We start from the raw sequence: 20,297 nt of genomic DNA, 5'->3' as shown, positions 1-20,297 counted from the left end.
TGCTGTATTGAGATCACATAAATAAACACCAATAACAAGTCGAACAACGAATCAGCAGCATTTCATTCTTGCTCAATTCATGTATTTAATGTCTCTTCTGGCACAGCACTCGTGTGCCTCTAATATCTTTTCATTTTCATAAGCACAGTGAAGTGTAACAGCTGTGAACATCTAAACACAAGAAAAGATATGATAAAAGCTTCTGGAATTTTGGATCAGACCATCATCCCAGACCGGAATTAAGCCCTCTCACGTGTCAAACCAGAGAGACCACCAGTCCGATCTGATTAGATTCATATTCCCTACGTGGTTTATGACGGTTGTGGACTAAATCCATTACAGAAGTTTATATCTGGATACACAGATGTTTATGACACAGATTTACACCGTTACTGCTTAGATGTGTAACCAGTCCCCATTTACTTCAATATATGGAAAGGAGTGGCCAGGATATTCCTAAAATATTTGTTTCACAGAAGAAAATAAATTCATTGAATAAATGACAGAATTTTCATTTTTAGGTGAACTATCCCTTTAAGCCTTTGCCATATTTTAAGACGGATTAAAGTGAAATTCATTGGTGGTATTACCATAATTATGCGGATAAGTGAAGGATTAGTCCTAAACCGGTGGTCTTGGCTGGGGCTTCAGTCACGGTTCAGATTAATTATAAATATTCATTTTTCCTTCTTACATGCACAACAATTACCTGTCACATATTCTAACTGAATAACGATTATTTCTCTGTTTCTCTTTCCTTCTAAGGCGATTGGTCGATACCGAGGATGAGCTCAGTGACATCCAATCAGATTCGGTGCCGTCAGAAGTCCGTGATTGGCTGGCCTCCACCTTCACGAGGCAGATGGGGCTGATGCTGCGACGGACAGAGGAGAAGCCGCGATTCCGCAGCATCGTACACGCAGTGCAGGCTGGGATATTTGTGGAGAGGTGGGATCATGAAATATAAAATTTTTGAAAAAGTGTCATTGTGAAGCTGCGGTCATCCATTCAAACATATCCGGACGCTGGAGACCGGAAATGCAAAATCAAAAGGACAAGTTTGTTAACCTCTGACCTGCCAATTTGTATGACGAAAAGACGTGTGACCAATAGATGATGGAAACATCACACACTGACCTCTTGGCTCAATGTAAAGAATTCATATTTCAAAGTTGTGTATTTTTATTGTTGCTGTAAAGTGAGTAGATTGTATACATTAACATTTTAAATACAATATTATTTGTTGTTTGTAGGGATGCACTGATGTATGGTATTGACGTTTATAAGCATGAAAACACAGATATTAATAAAAAAATATATATTTTTTAATAATTTATTAGTAACACTTTGTTAAAACTCTAATTTCAAATGCCCAATCCAGAAATAGTAATAGCCACAATATGGCACTCCTGACAACATGTCATATTTATTTTTTAATGTGGTTGATATTTCCGTGCAGTTGCCCAACCAATGCATAGTATGAATTTGTAACAGATCCAATCCACGTTCAATAGAAACTATTTATTTTTAGAACAGTAAAAAAGCTTCTGCGACTCTTTGTGTGTTTATAAAGCATAATTATTTAGTAATCTGCTGAAAAAATGGTGAGTGGCAAAATATCGATATCAGCCTATAGCTTTCTGTTAAAATCGGTATCGGCCAAAACCTTTCATATCTGTGCATCCTAGGGGTGTAACGATCCATCGATCCGGATCAATGCATCAATCCAATAACCAATTATCCAATGTTAGTTGTAGCTAAGAAAACCGCGGATAGCACGGATGGTTCAAAACAAGTCATGTGAATGCAAGTATTTTGAAAATTGTATTAAACTGAAAAATAAGCTGTAATCAGACAACTGATGATCACTTGTGTGTGAGGTGAAGTAATAATCTGAAGTACCTTATTTTGTTGTGGATTTCCCAATGTGGATACTAAATTTGTACTTTTCAGAAAGCTCAATAAAATTGCAATCTGTAATTGATTGTGTAAAATAGGCACATAATATCGATCGCAGGGCCCTGAATCAATTCAAATCGAAATCGTATTGCAGCAGACTTTGAAGTATCTGCAAATATCGGATCGTAGGCCAAGAGAATCGATACGACATTGTATCTGGATGAAACGTCCGATTTACACCCCTAGTGCAGCCCTAGTTATTTGTGATTTTTATTATTTATTAAAACCAGAGTCCCTCGAGCGTGACATGATATCCTTTCAGATGTGATGTCAGCAGTAATTTTACATGCTTAAAGCCTGGTGTGAACGCCCCTTGACACTGGGGGAATTCTCATTTTTAACTGGCATAATAAAGTCACGGGAACACTCCCCATATCACAAATTCTTTTCTCTTTTCTCAAGGTCCAGTTTTACCCTGAGGTCCAAATATGTTAGGCACACGTAGTTCTAAGACAAGAATCACTATTACTAATATTTAACAGTGTTGTATCATTAACAAAAACTAAAATGAAAACTAAATGAAAACATTTTCAATAACTGAAAAGTAAACTAAAATAATTTTCCATATATCCAAACATATAATTTTAAATGTAGTTTTAGTTTTGATGCACAGTAATTGTATTCAATTTGAAACCTTCACAACCTGTGTTTAAACATGCAACTAAAACTAGACAGCTCTGAAAATGTAATGCCTTTAACATATTTAATTGATATTAGTTATCGCATTAAATTGCACTAAAATTTATGTAAATGCTAACTAAACTAAAAATTAAAAAATAAAATACCCAAAACTAACACTCTCAACAATACTTATTTGGAATGACAAAATTAAAAAATACAAACTAAATTAAAAATTCTAAACTACAATAACCCACTATAATAACTTAGGGTTAAGGGGTATCATACAATGGTGCTTAACTTTTCCAGCACCAATAGACGATTTACAGCCAAGTTTGTGATGTCACAACTCTTTCGAAAAACAAACTCTTTTATCTTCAAAAGAACACATCTAACTCCAGTTTTCAATGCTGAACTGAACACAAACAGGCAGTGCTCATGAATCAATGAATCGGTAGGAATGCTCTCTTGGACATTTTTTAATCCCAGGCAAAATTAAACTCCTTTGAAATTATTCATTGAGCACAATGTGAGTCAGCGTACGTATGCTTCATACATCATCCTCTTGACAAGCATGAATTACAACCACATTTCCAAAGTTCTCTCTCTCTCATCCGTTGGCATCATATCATTTTGTTCTGATACATTTCAGGCAACTCTGCACAAATCAATTTGCTCTGACAAAGCATTTTACTTAAAGTGCAGTTTGTCCTCTACATTTGATGTTTTGGGGGTTTGAAGGAGAAGATTAGGTTGCTATGTTTGGAGTGACTGAGGTCTGTGCAGTCACATTCACTTGATGGCTTTCATCTCATTCTAACAGAATGTACCGGCGAACTTCAAACATGGTGGGACTTTGTTACCCTCCCGCTGTCATAGCAGTGCTTAAGGTGACACACACACACACACACACACACACACACACACACACACACACACACACACACACACACACACACATGTTGTGTTTCCATGTTTTATGGGGACTTTCCATAGACATAATGGTTTTTATACTGTACAAACTTTATATTCTATCCCCTAAACCTAACCCTACCCCTAAACCTAACCCTCACAGAAAACTTTCTGCATTTTTACATTTTCAAAAAACTTAATTTAGTATGATTTATAAGCTGTTTTCCTCATGGGGACCGACAAAATGTCCCCACAAGGTCAAAAATTTCGGGTTTTACTATCCTTATGGGGACATTTGGTCCCCACAAAGTGATAAATACACGCTCACACACACACACACACACACACACACACACACTTTTCCATTCGTATAAATGAGCATAAATCTTTGTTGTTATTTTTCTACTTCTCTCCCTTTGTTTCTCACTTAAATAATAATAAAAAAGTTCCTCTTAAAGTAATAGTTCACCCTAACATAACATTTTGTCATTATTTACTCACCCTTATTTTGTTCCGAACCCATATGAAGTGTAGTGAGTCCTGACTGCTCTTATACATTCAACGAAAATAAAGAGGGATTAGTTCCAAAAAGGCAAAATACCTTGCGCACTTGTTCTAGTCTCTTGAAACTACATTCCGTGATCACTTTATTAGTGTACACTTGAACACCTACTTATTTGTGCGATTATCAAATCAGCCATGCACACAGATGGAAGATCCCCTGCAGCCTCCGCTTTCTGTTCGTGGCTGACAGAAGTGGTACCGAACATGGTCTGCTGTTGTAGCCCATCCACCTCAAGGTTCGATGTGTTGTGCATTCTGAGATGCTATTCTGCTCACTACAATTGTACAGACGGGTTATCTGAGTAACTTTACACTTTCTGTCAGCTCGAACCAGTTTGGCCGTTCTCCGTTGACCTCTCCATCAACAAGGCATTTACATCCACAGAACTGCTGCTCACTGGATGTCTTTTGTTTTTGGCACCTTTCTTAGTAAACTCTAGATACTGGTGTGTGTGGCACCAACTGGCACCAACAATCATGCCAATGTCCAAATCACTGAGATTACATTTTTCCCCATTCTGATGGCTGATGTGAACATTAACTGAAGCTCCTGAGCTTCTGCATGATTTTATGCACTGCATTGCTGCCACATGATTGGCTGATTAGATAATCATATAAATAAGTAGGCGTACTAGTGTACCTAATAAAGTGGTTAATGAGCGTATATGATAGCTTTGTTTGCAGAACAGAATTACATTTATGCTGTTATTTGCTGAAAATCTTTGGCTCCACCATCATTTATAATTATATTATTAATAATAATGATTAATACTAAATCATAAATAATACTACTATTAATATATATAGTAATTTATGATAAATAGTATGCTGTATATTAATTACAAGATCTCAAATCTCTTTTGCGCTTTTGATCATATGGCTTCAGAAGACATTTTTGGAGCTTGGCAGGTCAAAATGTAGCATGGAATATAGCAGTGTTGACATTCTTAAAACATCTTTTGTGTTCCAAAGAAGAAAGCCATATGGGTTTTGAACAACATGAGGTTTGGGCCACATCCAAACTAATTGAGTATTAGTATGCGATTTTCAAAACGCTCCATTTTCAGTGGAGGAAAACACAGTTCTTGTGTGGATGAGGGGCGTAAACATAGTGAAATTAATGCGTTTTTAAACAAAAAATTATTCGTTTGGATAAGGCCTTAGTAAATGATAATAAATAATGGCTATCGATCAATAAAGTGATAATAATAACAATGATAATAAAGTGTATGTATGTGTGTGTGTGTGTGTGTGTGTGTGTGTGTGTATATATGTATATATATATATATATATATATATATATATATATATATATATATATATATATATATATATACACACAACTCCAATTCCGAAAAAGTTGGGACAGTGTGAAAAATGCTAATAAAAAAAGGAGTGATTTGTAAATTTTATTTACCCTTTGCTAAATTGAAAGCACTACAACTACACATTATATGCTGTTTTTCCTTGTGAACTTCCTTGTAATTTCAAATCAGATGATTGCAACACGCTCCAAAAAAGTTGGGACAGTCAAGTGTTGACCACTGTGTAACATCACTATTTCTTCTAATAACTCTTATTAAGCATTTGGACACTGAAGACACATGTTTGTCAAGTTTAGAAAGTGGAATTTTCCCCTAGTCAGCCATTATGCAGGTCTTAAGCTGCACAATTGTAGGGGGTCTTTGTTGCCGTATGGTGTGCTTATAAATGCGCAACACATTCTCAATTAGAGACCGGTCAGGACTGCGGGCAGGCCAGTCTAGCACCCGCACTCTCTGCTTACACAGCCTTGTGCACTTGTAATCCGGGCAGTATGAGGTTTGAAGTTGTCCTGCTGAAAAATACAGAGATGTCCCTGGAAAAGACGGTACTAGATGACAGTATATGTTGATCCAAAATTGTATATATCCGTCTGCATTCATGGAGTTCTCGCAAATGTGGGAGTTACCCATGCCATGGGCACTGACATACTCCTGGCCCAAACATACACTGACTTTTGGACCTGATGCTAATAACAGCTTGGATGTCTTTTCCACCTTGGCCCAGATAACACAACGACTTCTGCTTTCCATCTAAGATGTGAACGAGCCCAGAGAAGTCGGCAGCACTTCTGGACAGTGTTGATGTACGGCTTCTGCTTTGCATAGTAAAGTCTTAAATTGCATCTGTGTATGCAGCGGCGAATAGTGTTGACTAACAAAATTGTACTTAAGTGATCCCAAGCCCATATTCATGATATCCACTACAGATGAATGATGTATTTTAAGACAGTGACGTCTGATGGATCAGAGATCACACGCATTCAGATGTGGTTTTCGTCTTGCCCTTTACACGCCAAGATTTGACCAGATTCCCGGAATCTTTTAAGTATATATTGTGCACTGTAGAGGGTGAAATGCCCCAAATCCTTCCAATTTGTATTTGGGGAACATTGTTCTCAAAGTGCTAGTTTATTTGCTGTATGTAGCATCTGTTGGCATATTGACAAGTCTTGAATGATCCTTGCTCTTGAAGGACTAGGCTGTTTTTGGAGGCTCCTTATATACTATGACATGATTGCCTCACCTGTTTATCATTTCCTGTTTCACATCACCTTGTTATTTCAACTCATACATTTGTTATTAGCCTTAAATTGCCACTGTCTCATCTTTTTTGGAGCGTGTTGCAATCATCTGATTTGAAATTACTGTACATTAAAAAAAAACAGCATATAATGTGTAGATGTAGTGCTTTCAATTTAGTAAATGGTGAAGATAATTTACAAATCACTCCTTTTCTTTTTATTAGTATTTTTCATACTGTCCCAACTTTTTCGGAATTGGGGTTTTGTGTGTGTGTGTGTGTGTGTGTGTGTGTGTGTGTATATGTATATACCTGTATGTATATATACTACATTCATAGTATACATACATCATAGTGTTTTCTGTATCTAAATCTGTGTCTCTTTTTTCTCTCAGCATGTGGATAAATGGTCGTTTGATGTATTTGCTCTGAACGATGCGAGCGGCGAGCACTCGCTGAAATTCATCTTTTACGATCTCCTCACCAGATACGACCTCATAACTCGCTTTAAGGTGAAGAAAATCTTCTAGAGTGAGAGGTTATGCCTGTAATGGTTTACATCAGAGTTCATAAAGTTGTGTTTCCGACAGATCCCCATCTCAGCGCTGGTCTCGTTTGTGGAGGCTCTGGAAGTAGGTTACAGTAAACATAAAAACCCGTACCACAACCTGATACATGCAGCTGACGTCACACAGACGGTGCACTACCTGCTTCTCAAGACAGGGATGGTGGTAAGCTCAAACACACTTAAAGGTATAGTTCACCCAAAAATGGAAATTCTGTAATCATTTACTCACTCTCACGTTGTTCATAACCCATTTAACTTTAGTGTTAGGTAGAGTGTTAGCCTCAGTTACCATTCACTTGCAGTGCATCTTGTTTTCCATACAAAGAGAAACATCTAATTTTGTGTTCCCTGGAAGAAAGAGAGTGTGGCAAATCAGGTTCTCAATGTGGAAAGGAGGAACAATCCACGTCAGACATTTAATAATAATAAATACATTTAATAAATGTATCAATTGTCATACATTATACATACATTTCTGCATATACATGGTGAAATTATTTATTTTTCACATATCCCAGCTAAGCTGGGGTCAGAGTGCAGGGTCAGCCCCTGGAGCAGATAGGTTCAAGGGCCTTGCTCAAGGGCCCAACAGTGGTGTCTTGGTGGTGTTGGGGCTTGAACCCCCGACCTTCTGGTCAGTAACCCAGAGCCTTAACCGCTGAGCCACCACTGTTAAACACTTTTCAGTGTATAACAAAACAAAAACACTACATATACAAACATAGACACACTGACACAGACAGGCTTCATGCATCTCTCTCCGACTCCACCTTATTCGCGATTGCGATCATTCTCCCCCAGCTGTCCCTTATTGCTTGGCCACGCCCCCCGTGCTCTCCACAGGGAGTCATATGGGTTTTCATTTTTGGGTGAACTATACATTAAAATGCCTAAATTGGAAATATTGGTACTTACTGTACTCACAGTACATACATCATGTTTGCATTGTTTCTACACTTGCGATGTAGATCAGTACTTATTATTATAATACTTACAAGCATCAGATTTCAATGGTGAATATGGCTATCGGTGCAGTTTTAGTAAAGTTTTAAGCATTATATGATATGATATTGTTTGTCGCTGTTACTAAAGGTTATTATAAAAGAATATCTATGGTTTACAGTTAAGAAATTATGCAGGTTCTTTCTGAATTATTGCAAAAACATGTTTTAACTTGATGCGGTAGGCCTGTATGATTATGTCGGCCATGTGACGGGTTGATGAATACACATCCTCCATTGTTACACCATTATTGGCTCTGTACTATTGAGTGTGTGTGGGGTTTTTAAAACCACAGAATTCTTGTCTTGTCTCTTCTTCTCCGCTTTCATTCGCTTCTCTTCTCCTTTCATTTTTCATATCTTCACATCTAATGTTGTCTCGTCTCTCCATTCATTCTCTTCTTCTTTTATTGTCTCATCTTGTGTCGTCTTTTGTCACCTTTAACTCTTTTCTCCTCTTCCCCTTTCATTTTCTCCTTATCTCCTATCTCGTCTTATTTCTGCTCTACTCTAATCCTTTCAATCTCTCATCTCGTCTCTTCTCATCTTTAAGTCTCTTCACTCCTCTTCTTTCACTCTCTCATCTCATCTCGTCTCAGCGGCTGTGGCTCAGGTGGTAGAGCGGGTAGGACACCAATTGCAGGGTTGGTGGTTCAATTCCCAGCCCACATGACTCCACATGCCGAAGTGTCCTTGGGCAAGACACTGAACACCAAGTTCCAATGGCAGGCTAGCACCTTGCATGGCAGCTCTGCCGCCATTGGTGTGTGAATGGGTGAATGAGACGCAGTGTAAAGCGCTTTGAATACCGCTAAGGTTAAAAAGGCGCTATATAAGTGCAGACCATTTACCATCTCTTGTCATCTCGTCTTGTCTCATTTCCTCTCTTCTCTTCACCCTTCATTCTCTTCCCTTCTAATCTCCTTTCATTCTCTCATCTTGTCTCTTTTGATCTCATCTGGTTTCATTTTGTCGCATTTCTTCTCACCTTTCATTTTCTTCTCTTCTCTCCTCTTCTCCTTTCATTCTCTCATCTTGTCTGATCTTATCTCATCTCATCTTTTCTCATTTCAGCTCTTCTCTTTTTCCTCGCCTTTCAATCTCCTCTACACTTCTCTTCTCTCATCTTGTCCCTTCTCATCGCGTCTTATCTCATTTTGTTTTGTCTAGTCATCTCAGCTTTAATTCTCATTCCAACGTCACCTCATTTTGTCTCATTTTTTCTGGTCTCTTCTAATCTTTCGTCGGCTCATTGTCTTGTCTCTTCTCGTCTCTTCTGACATTGTTGAGATCTCTTTTAAAACTCTAGAGGAGACATATATCAGATTACTGGGGTCTTTTTCTTGGGAGCAAAAATCTGAGAAGCAGGAGACTCCAGGAAAAGTCTCCATTACTCCATTTACTAATGATTTTTCTTCCTTTCGGTTCTCTCCTCTCCAGCACTGGCTGACAGAGTTGGAGATTTTTGCTATGCTTTTTGCTGCTGCCATCCATGACTATGAGCACACAGGGACCACAAACAACTTCCACATACAGACCAGGTAACAGCATGTGAGCACTGAGAGCCACAAGGCGAGACATTCATCAACCACCTACGCTGACAATCATAGCCTACGGTCACAGTACCTCAGTGTGAGCAGGCCAAATGAGACTAGCATGAAAGAGAGCGATAGATTGCCTTTTTTAATAAAAACGTAACCAGGGACGAATGAGGAAAGGGGAATAAAAGAAAAACATACGTTTTGTGATATTAGAATGAGGTAAATAATCTAAACCTGACTTGAAGGCTAAGAGAGATTTTTCCTTGGTTTTGTTTTCAAATATTTGGATTCAATTGTGGGCATATCTACCAAATAACCTGCACGTGAACTTTTCAACATCTATTGCTCATATTGATGGTTAGGGATTTCCACAAACATCTAACCCAGAGTATTAAACATCGGCATGTAAATCATCCTGCACCATTTGTGCTAAAGTCATGAATAATAGCTCAAATCATGCATCTTGTTTAGGAAAGGTGTGCTTATACTTCCCATAGACTTGCATTGATGGGGAGGGACCTGAGCCATATCTAGAGACCAGAATATGATTAAGATTTGTGAGTTGGCTCTTTTGACTTGGACCAACAAGCAATCACCCAGAAACCAAATAGAACACCCTAGAAACCACATAGCAATGCACTGGCAACCACCCTAAACATTCCAACACCTAAACATGGTGGCGAGTTTTGCATGGGCAAGCACCACTCACATTTTCTTTCGATAATGTAAAAATCGATACTTTTTTGCCGTCTTGAAGTTTTTCCACCATTTTCAATCACCTTTTTGCTGCTTTGCAGTGAACTGTAATTGTCCTGAAGTGAGACATTTGTATTTTAAGTGAGCTCTAAAACTACTGTACATGCATAGTTATTTTACCTTACAAGAATAATGCTGTTTGAAATAGTTTTAGATGGAGTATGGCATGCCACACTGTAGTGGGTTGCATGTCAACCACCAAAAGGCTGTTAAATGCTTCCAAGTCAGTTTTGTTTGACCAGTATCCATATGAAAGCTGCATGTAGTGGGAGTATGTTTATTCTGTCAGGTCGGACACAGCCATCCTGTACAATGATCGTTCTGTGCTGGAGAGTCACCACGTGAGTGCGGCCTATCGACTGCTGCAGGACGATGATGAGATGAACATCCTGTACAACCTCTCCAAAGACGACTGGAGGTACAGCAGCATTTCAAATCCATTATTCTGTTTAGTTCCACCATCATCTCCCTTCTTTTGTCAGCAAGACAGAATTAATTTATAAAACTACATTTCACGATTACAGGTGGGGTGAAAACAAATGGGTATTTCCAATTATTTGACCAAAGGGTCAGTCCATCTCAAGTGGTCCCATAATTCTAAAGTTGGTTGCTTGACCATTTACAAATTATTTTTTTTTTTAGCAATTACCTCTATGTATTGGTATGGCAAAATCACCAGTTTTTTTTTTTTTATTATTATTTTACTTGGATTAACCACGACGGCCATCTTTGTGTCATGGCACAAGACAAATTTAGGTTATACAGCTGTTTACGGAAACCTCAATATCTCGGCTCAGGAAGGTCTTAGCTCCTTGGCACAAAAACTGATCTCTAGAGCACATTACAGATACATATATAATTGCACAACATAAACATTCTTGTTCCTTAGAATTAGAACTTAAGTCCTAATGTAATGCTCAAGATTGCTTAAAGTTCCACATTTATGGTCAATTTATAATGGGAAGGGGCGAGAAAGTGCAATTGTTTTAAATTCCCCTCACTTTCGGGTTGAATATCTCTGGTGGGGGACCAGATAGGAACCTGAAATTCTCACAGAAATAAGATCTCTAAAGTGGCATTCTACAGTAAAAATGTTGAGTTTTAGATTGCACTGGTTACAGAGCTAGGGCTGGTAGAAATCTGGGGAAAAGCCTACTTTATTCATGCATTTAATGTAATGTGATCTGGAGATCAGTTTTTGTTCCAAGGAGCTAGGACCATCCTGAGCCGAGATTTTGAGGTTTCTGTAAACAGCCTGTATAACCAAAATTTGTCGTGTGCGATGACACAAAGATGGCCATCATGGTTAAACCAATTAAAATAATAATAAAAAAAAACCAGGTGGTTTTGCAATACCATAACATAGAGGTAATCACATAAAAAAAAGGAAAATTAAAAATGGTCAAGCAACCTGTATTGGACCACTTAAGATGGACTGACCCCAAAATGAAAACTCCGTACAGATCCTTCGTACAGCTTCATTGCAAGGATTTTCATGCAATGATTAACATGCTTGAACCAAGGTATGCTATTCCCTCTGGGTTGTTTTATTTTAACGACAATGCCATGTCTGTGCTCTCCACTATGGCTTCTATGGTTCTATGATAAACTAAAACAGGAAAATTAGCACTTGTAGTGCAAAGCACCCAAACCAGTAAGTGAGTAAAAGGTTGCAATATATCAGTTTTAACAACAACAACAAAAATTGCAATATTAATGTAGTGTGTCCCAGATATCGCCATTTCATATCGCCAGGTCCCTGTTGATTCCCACCCATAATGGTGATATGGTTTGGTAACAATAAAGTGCTGAAACATTTTTAAATGTGCTGTTCTCAGCTGAACACGAGAAAGTTGGATGACACTTCTGTCAAGTTTTATAGCACAGCAGATGCGGAAATGATTTGTCTCTTTCAGAAAGAACACTGTTATCCTCACACTTTGAAACAGAACACATTACCTTTCTTCGGTTAGGACAGTGAGTGTAATTTCTTTCTGCGTTTGTGTTTTAGAGAGCTCAGGGCGCTGGTGGTGGAGATGGTTTTGGCAACCGACATGTCCTGCCACTTCCAGCAGGTCAAAGCCATGAAGAACTTCCTTCAACTGCCTGAGGGGTGAGAAACCTTTACAAACTTATATCAGACATGCTTCACTGAGGTCTGTCAACTTTTTGTGTGTGTGTGTCACCACAATGGCTCATACAACCTAAGAAATGGTGATATACTCAACCGACAGCATTTACATTGGAGCACTTGCAATTAGTAGAAGTTAATGGTGTACATATTTGGAGGGGTTAAAGGCAGAAATGTGAAGCTTATAATTTTATAAAAGCACTTACATTAATTCTGTTAAAACTCGTCTATTATTTGAGCTGTAAAGTTGTTTAAATCGTAATTTTTAAGAGTCATTTTAGGGCTTTATGGATTGTTGACGTTTACATCGTCATGGCAACAGAATTGTAAAATCGGCTTTAACTTTACATAAAGGTTAGAAAGTGATTTTGTCACACTAAAATCATGTTTACACACATATTGTTTATGATTTGTGGCTATACTTTTGAAAAAGTATTTTAATGTTAAAAAAGTGGCCCTCATTCACCTCCATTGTAAGTAAGTTTTTGCTTTTTTTGAAGAAAAGGAGGGGCAAGTCCAAATTTTTTTTTTTTTTGGTAATCAATGTCATGCCACATATGCTGTTGATTTAGCTTAACTTGTATTGAACACGGAATACTCCTTTAACTTGTTAAAGCTGGTCTTCCAGGTAGACCGGTTTAGCTGGTTGTCCAAATTGTCTTTCAGCCTAACCAGCTGAAAGGTACCCAAAAAAAAAACTTTAATACCAGCAAACTAGACAAACCTGACCAAACTGGGAGACTAGCTAAAACCAACAAAACGTGTTAGACTTGAGGCTGTGTTGCATGTTATTTCATAACAACATATGTTGTTTCGTTTAAATATCAATTTAATCGAATAAAAGTTTTATCTCATGGAGACGAGATGAGACGTTGCTCCTAAAAGTCTAAAAGAAACATTTACATTTTACATTTATGCATTTGGCAGACGCTTTTATCCAAAGCGACTTACAGTCCACTTATTACAGGGACAATCCCCCCGGAGCAACCTGGAGTTAAGTGCCTTGCTCAAGGACACAATGGTGGTGGCTGTGGGGCTCGAACCAGCGACCTTCTGATTAACAGTTATGTGCTTTAGCCCACTACGCCACCACCACTCCCAGATTAGACAATTGTTCATATAACATAAGAGTACACAGTTATACAGTTATTGTGGAGAGCATGGCTCAGATTATATGGTCTTGGAAGAATTTGATGAGAATTTGAGTTTTTATTGCAGACTTTGGTATTTTGGCAAATCTGAGCACAGTTTGACACATTGCTTAGATCTTATCTGAAACTCTTGAGGAAATATGTGTTAATTTAAACAATGAGCCTCAAGGAAATGGCTTAATAAACATACTAAATAATGCCTTAATGAAAATCTAAAATGCAGAAAGTTTCTCTGAATGTTAGGTTTAGGGTATGCAAAATGTAACAACAGTATAATACTTTAATAGAAAAACAAAAATGTGTGTTCTTCTCGCACAGAATTGACAAACCCAAGGCTCTGTCTCTGTTGTTACACACGGCCGACATTAGTCATCCAGCTAAAAACTGGGATCTGCATCACCGCTGGACTACATCACTCCTGGAGGAGTTTTTCAGACAGGTTAAATGCATGTTTGTTGTTCAAACACTTTCGACAAGTGTTTGCATTCGTGTATGTGTGAGAAGATCAGGACATGCAAAGAAAAATGTAATCTTGTACCTTGTTCTTTTAATCCTCTCTTGGTTCTCTTCCTGTTCTGTTCTGATTGCCCTTTCATCCAATCATGCATAAGCCTGTGTGAGGATTATCAGACCAAAGAAATGAGAGCATGTGGAGAATCATGTCATTCAAGCATGTTTACACCAAATGAATCATCCTCGATTTCGCCAACAAATCGAGCAGTCCTGAAATAAAACTGTGGCACATTACAACCGTGTGACTTGTCAATGAAAACAGCTTCAATTAGAGATCATGTCAAATCAAAACAACTTCTATACAGGGGCCTGGGTAGCTCAGCGAGTAAAGATGCTGACTACCACCCCTGGAGTCATGAGTTCGAATCCCATGGTGTGACTCCAGCCAGGACTCCTAAGCAACCAAATCGGCCCGGTTGCTAGGGAGGGTAGAGTCACATGGGATAACCTCATGGTCACTATAATGTGGTTCTCGTTCTCGGTGGGGTGCGTGGTGTGTTGTACGTGGATGCCGCGGTGGATGGTGTGAAGCCTCCACACATGCTACGTCTCCGCAGTAATGCACTGAACAAGCCACGTGATAAGATGTGCGGGTCGACGGTCTCAGATGTGGAGGCAACTGGGATTCGTCCTCCGCCACCCAGATTGAGGCGAGTCACATCGCCACCATGAGGACTTAGAGCAATTGGGAATTGGGCAATGGGGAGAAAAAAAACTACTTCGTATACAGTACATATTCTATAAAAATGGGCAACTAGATGATGCATTTTGTTTAGCTCCAATAGAGCGCAACAGCCCACCTATTTGTTCCAGAAGTGTTTTTCCCATTCATTTTTTCCATAGGGAAAAAATTTACTTCCCACCTATTTGTTCCAGAAGTGTTTTTCCCATTCATTTTTTCCATAGGGAAAAAATTTACTTCGTAAAAGGAGTTCTAAGCCATGAACCAAATCAACCAGCTCCGAGGCGAATCACAACATTACGAAACAATTTGAAATTCGGACAAAAAGACAAAAGGTTCAAGATTTTCATGAGGAAATGACCTGCAATATTATGAAGTGTTAAAAACAACAGAAAAATATAAAACTATTGATTTAAAGTTGTTGATAGTATCGAATCAATATATTTAAACTATATTGCAAAATATTCAGATATAGGCTAATATCGGGGGCCTTGGTAGCTCAGCAAGTATTGACGCTGACTACCACCCCTGGAGTCGCGAGTTTGAATCCAAGGTGTGCTGAGTGACTCCAGCCAGGTCTCCTAAGCAACCATATTGGCCCGGTTGCTAGGGAGGGTAGAGTCACATGGGGGATCGTTCTCAATGGGGCACGAGGTAAGTTGTGCATGGAGCACGGAGAGTAGCATGAGCCTCCACATGCTGTGAGTCTCCGCAGCGTCATGCACAGCGAGCCACGTGATAAGATGCGCGGATTGACTGTCTCAGAAGTGGAGGCAACTGAGACTTGTCCTCCACCACCCGGATTGATGTGAGTAACCACGCCACCACGAGGACCTACTAAGTAGTGGGAATTGGGCATTCCAAATTGGGATAAAAAGAAAAAAGATATAGGCTAATATTAAGTCATTTACAAGTGTAGGGAGACCGACTCGTTTGCGTCATTTGCAGTGCGCGGTCGCTGCTTGGCTCTTTTGCCATGATTTGTTTTCCACAATTCTCTAATTGGTGGATTTTCCCCTCAGGATCATGGTTAGTGTTGTTCTTCACCAGGACTTCAGCTATTAAATACTATTTGTATTTAAATTAAGTTGAGAAAACTTGACTGATTGCTTATACCATTGACAACCTCGGAGCTCACTGTAGGTTTGTCTTTAATGGTTTATTTGAGGACTGTAAATCAATAAAATGTTTAACTAATTACACTGACAGTTTTCTGATTAATCACGATTTTCTGGTGTTTCCAGTGAACTCTTTTAATTATAGGATCAAATGGGAAGATTTGATTCATATTTAGCTTTATTGGCAAGATGAACTTAAGTGTACATTTAAAAATCAGTTCCTCTATGAACAAAATGAAAGGGATTTTTTACTTCTGGAACCCGACTGTTGCGCTCTATTAGTGGTGTTTAATAAGGCAATCATCACATATCATTATTTCTCATACAGTTTTTGCCTGGCAGAACAAATTTTCACGAACCAATTTTAAAAACGACGCCAAACGACTTGGGTGCTGTTGTTTGTTCGACTTCTTCCATGTATAAATTAGGCTTTATAAAACACACTAACTGATGCTATTCAGCACAGAGTGGGCTACATAAATATACTTTGACAGATTGACAGATTTAGAGGACGGGAAATATTCCTGTGTGTGTGAGCAGCATTTTTCTAGCAGCTGTACACTCCAGGAGGCACATCAATCATGACAGCTGAAGCGGGCCAAACAAAAAAAGCTTGACAGTTTATTTTAGCCAGTTTACAAATGCCTTTATATATATATATATATATATATATATATATATATATATATATATATATATATATATTCATATGTATATAAATCTAATCTTTCAGCACCAAATTAGTGCCTGTCAGCCGTGTTTGAATCTGACATTTCATAAGCATAAACTGTAGTTGGAGTCTGGCAAGTTAGTAGTTTCTGTACCTCAGTCAGAAAACACTTGCGGGCAACAGACTGTGCTGACATTGCTTATTGAGTCTCAGACTGCTACAGCAGTTTTGCTGCAACATTTCATTTAGCTCTGTTTTGAAGATATACAGTACAGTATGACTTTTTGTAGCTGTGCTGGTAAGCGTATGTTAATTATTGTGCTATATATTTGCCATTAATTTCCCGTGAAACAATAGGATGTCATTATTTATTATAGCAATGCAGTGCAATGATGTATTTGTTCCTTTTCAGGGTGATAAGGAAGCAGAACTCGGTCTACCTTTCTCACCTCTGTGTGACCGCAAGTCTACTATGGTAGCCCAATCCCAGATCGGTGAGTTGGTCCTCCTGAATAAGTCATAATTAACACAACCTCATGTCATTACAAACCTGTTTCTTTCTTCAGTGGAACACAAAGTAAGATGTTTTGAAGAATATCAGTGCTGCACTTTTCCATCCAAAGAAAGCATATAGTGACGAGGGACTGTCAAGCTCCAAAAAGGGCAAAATTAAAGTAGTCCAGACACCTAGTGCACTGTATTTCAAGTCCTCTGAAGTCATATGATAGCTTTGTATTTATGGATCATGGAACATTTATTTCATGGTACGTTTTATGGTACGTTTTATAGTGCTTAACAGCCCCTGCCCCCAACTCCCCATTGACTTATATGGAAATGAGATGTCCTTTTGTGTTACATTGAAGACAGAAAGCCAAAGATGACAAACATTTTCTTGAAAAGGTGAACTGTTCCTTTAATAAACAGCCTGTTGATACTGCAATGACTAAAACGCATAACGTACCTGTTAGAAATGATGCCCCCAAAAGAGTCGAGTGGGTCTTTAATTCAAGTCAAGATTTTATTCAAACAGCTGTATATCAATTTCAGCATGGTGAAACAAAATTGCACCAAAAAAATGACATTCGTATGTAATTTCCTGTAGGGTTCATTGACTTCATCGTTGTCCCCACGTTTACTGTTTTGACTGACATGACAGAGAAGATTATCACGCCAATGATCGAGGAGGCATCAAACTCAGGTCTTGCTGGATTCCGCAGGTCAGTCTTTATCTTTCATCCCGGAGAGCATCGTTTTTCATTCGCTGCTTTAATAAAAAGCTCATTTATGTTATTGCTATAATGAATGGTGAATGAGACACAACTCCAATCCACTCAAAAAAAATAAAAAAAATAATTACACATTACATTTAACAAACTTTTAATGCCTTGTGGCAAAGAATGCATTTTCATTCAAACACAATTGATATTGCTATTTTGATTATCACGGGGCAAACCAATTCAGTTCCACTCAGATTCATCAGGCTTATCATTTAGACCAGATATAGAGACAACAGGTGAGTATACTTCGAGAGGGAAAAATATAGAAACATTAAGGTGTATGTACTGTACTGCTCTGTTTCTGACCTGTGTAATTCAGTGAAAGTGACCAATCACATATAAAAATCACACCGAAGCAAATTTTCAATTTGAAAGTTTTTATTTGAATTCTCTAAAGTGTCATTTACATTTATTGGTCAAACAGGCTCCTTTTAGTTCACCTAAAATTATGACATTCTTCATTTGTTTTTTGCTTACCAAACTAATTTTAAAATAGTGTTGCGTGTAGTATAAACGCAGGCTTCATTCGCTTTAGTTGCTTTTGATGCTTTCGTTTTTTTAGGTGAAAAAATATGGCTTCTTACATTGTCTAAATTGGGCTATGTATTAGGGTAGGAATGTAGTTCAATGACAACTGCATCTTAAAAAAAAAAAGTTTCTTTTAGCAAAAAATGCATCCTGTACATATGAAGGAATATTGAATATACCGTAAAGGTAACAAATTGAAATGGTATACAAACAAACTGAGGGTGAAAACATACAGAAGGTTCATAGAAAGTTCATAAAGCAGCAGCAGCTCAATGGCCAGCAGAACAACAGAACTGTGATAAAAGATGAACTATTTAATAAAATGTTAAGAGTAATTTAATCCACCACCCATGGAGGAAAACTGTTGCCTGGGAACAGCAAACCAGAGGCAATGGACCTAACTTTGGAGTAGAGAGGGCAACGGCCATGAAGATCTGTGAAGGTCAAAAGGGCTACGTTCGCAGTCAGTGTTTGGGATTGGTAGGAGGAGATGCACTGCAGTACTTAATGCAGCTGGTGGCCACACCAGATACTGACTGTTACTTTTGATTTCGAAATTAGGACAGAAATATTTTATTATAAAATATACAAGTTCAAAAAACAAGTGTAAATGTTAAATTGACCAAAACTAATGTTGACCAAAAATAGACATATTTTAATAATTTCAAAATATTATTTTATTATTTGATTTATATATTTGAAGTTAAATATGTATAAATGTCTTCTTAAAGTTTATGAAGCACACATGCAGAAAAAAAGCACTTATTAAAAAATTACAATTTATATGACAATTAATCGTGAAAACCCTTAATGAGACAGTTAATCACCACGGTTATTGGTTCCAGAATACCAGTTCTGGGTTAGTTCACTCAACCGTGAGTTTAAACTTTTGTTTTGCATGTTCATGGTGAACTCAGAAAGGTGTTCTCAGCAGAGCGCCAAATCCACGAGTCACCATGGAAACAGATGCTAAGAAGAAATGCACACTATATTTCAGTGATGCAGAACGTGACGTTTTAATGACTGTAAACAAGCATTATTTCGTCTTCACTCATAATAGCGAAAGGAGCTGCATCGAGAGTTTGCTCGATAGTATACTGTATACTGAATTATAATTATAATTTTCTTATTAATGAACTATAACATTTTACCGTACTTGTAAAATCTTAATTGAACATTTATGCCAGACCTTTCTCACCTACATTAATGTTTAATAGGTCCACTGTTATGTTGTTTGTTTGCACTGAACTTCATAATTGGTATTAACATTAATATTCTATTAATATTATTATAATAGTATATGGGTTTACTAATATATATATATATATATATATATATATATATATAATTATTATTATTTTATTTTTTTAAGGTTAATTTTACTGGTGTTAATCATTTTCTGTTCATGCTCATTTTATTTTTTCTGTATGTCATGTGAACTGTTTGAACTTCTTTTATTTTAATACCATTTGATGTACCCAGTCATTATCATTGAAGTTTCTGAAAACTTACTTTGAATTAGCATAATATCGTATTCCTTTTCCCACTGTCATTGTATTAATGGGACTTCTTTCAATTAAGGGGCGGTTGTGGCTCAGGTGGTAGAGCTGGTCAGACACTAATCGCAGGGTTGGCGGTTCGATTCCCGGCCCACGACTCCACATGCTGAAGTGTCCATGGGCAAGACACTGAACCCCAAGTTGCTCCAATGGCAGGCTAGCACCTTGCATGGCAGCTCTGCCA

At 37.9% G+C, this 20,297-nt stretch overlaps 1 protein-coding gene across 2 annotated transcripts in view; it reads left to right on the top strand.

The window, feature by feature from the left end:
* The window catches only part of LOC127645652 (dual specificity calcium/calmodulin-dependent 3',5'-cyclic nucleotide phosphodiesterase 1C-like), a 73,991-nt gene that overhangs the window by 46,593 nt on the left and 7,101 nt on the right, over positions 1 to 20,297 (top strand). For both annotated transcript variants that reach the window (XM_052129327.1, XM_052129328.1), the window contains 10 exons: positions 766 to 948; positions 3,401 to 3,467; positions 7,014 to 7,130; positions 7,209 to 7,349; positions 9,628 to 9,728; positions 10,774 to 10,902; positions 12,496 to 12,597; positions 14,085 to 14,205; positions 17,162 to 17,243; positions 17,852 to 17,966. In XM_052129327.1, coding sequence (XP_051985287.1) covers positions 766 to 948; positions 3,401 to 3,467; positions 7,014 to 7,130; positions 7,209 to 7,349; positions 9,628 to 9,728; positions 10,774 to 10,902; positions 12,496 to 12,597; positions 14,085 to 14,205; positions 17,162 to 17,243; positions 17,852 to 17,966 — 1,158 coding nt within the window. The remainder of the gene's footprint in view (positions 1 to 765; positions 949 to 3,400; positions 3,468 to 7,013; positions 7,131 to 7,208; positions 7,350 to 9,627; positions 9,729 to 10,773; positions 10,903 to 12,495; positions 12,598 to 14,084; positions 14,206 to 17,161; positions 17,244 to 17,851; positions 17,967 to 20,297) is intronic.

The sequence above is a fragment of the Xyrauchen texanus genome, chromosome 6, assembly GCF_025860055.1.
Source record: "Xyrauchen texanus isolate HMW12.3.18 chromosome 6, RBS_HiC_50CHRs, whole genome shotgun sequence".
In the NCBI taxonomy this organism is placed as follows: Eukaryota; Metazoa; Chordata; class Actinopteri; order Cypriniformes; family Catostomidae; genus Xyrauchen; species Xyrauchen texanus.
The sequence above is the reverse complement of the archived record's forward strand: the minus strand, read 5'-3'. Positions and strand labels throughout refer to the sequence as shown.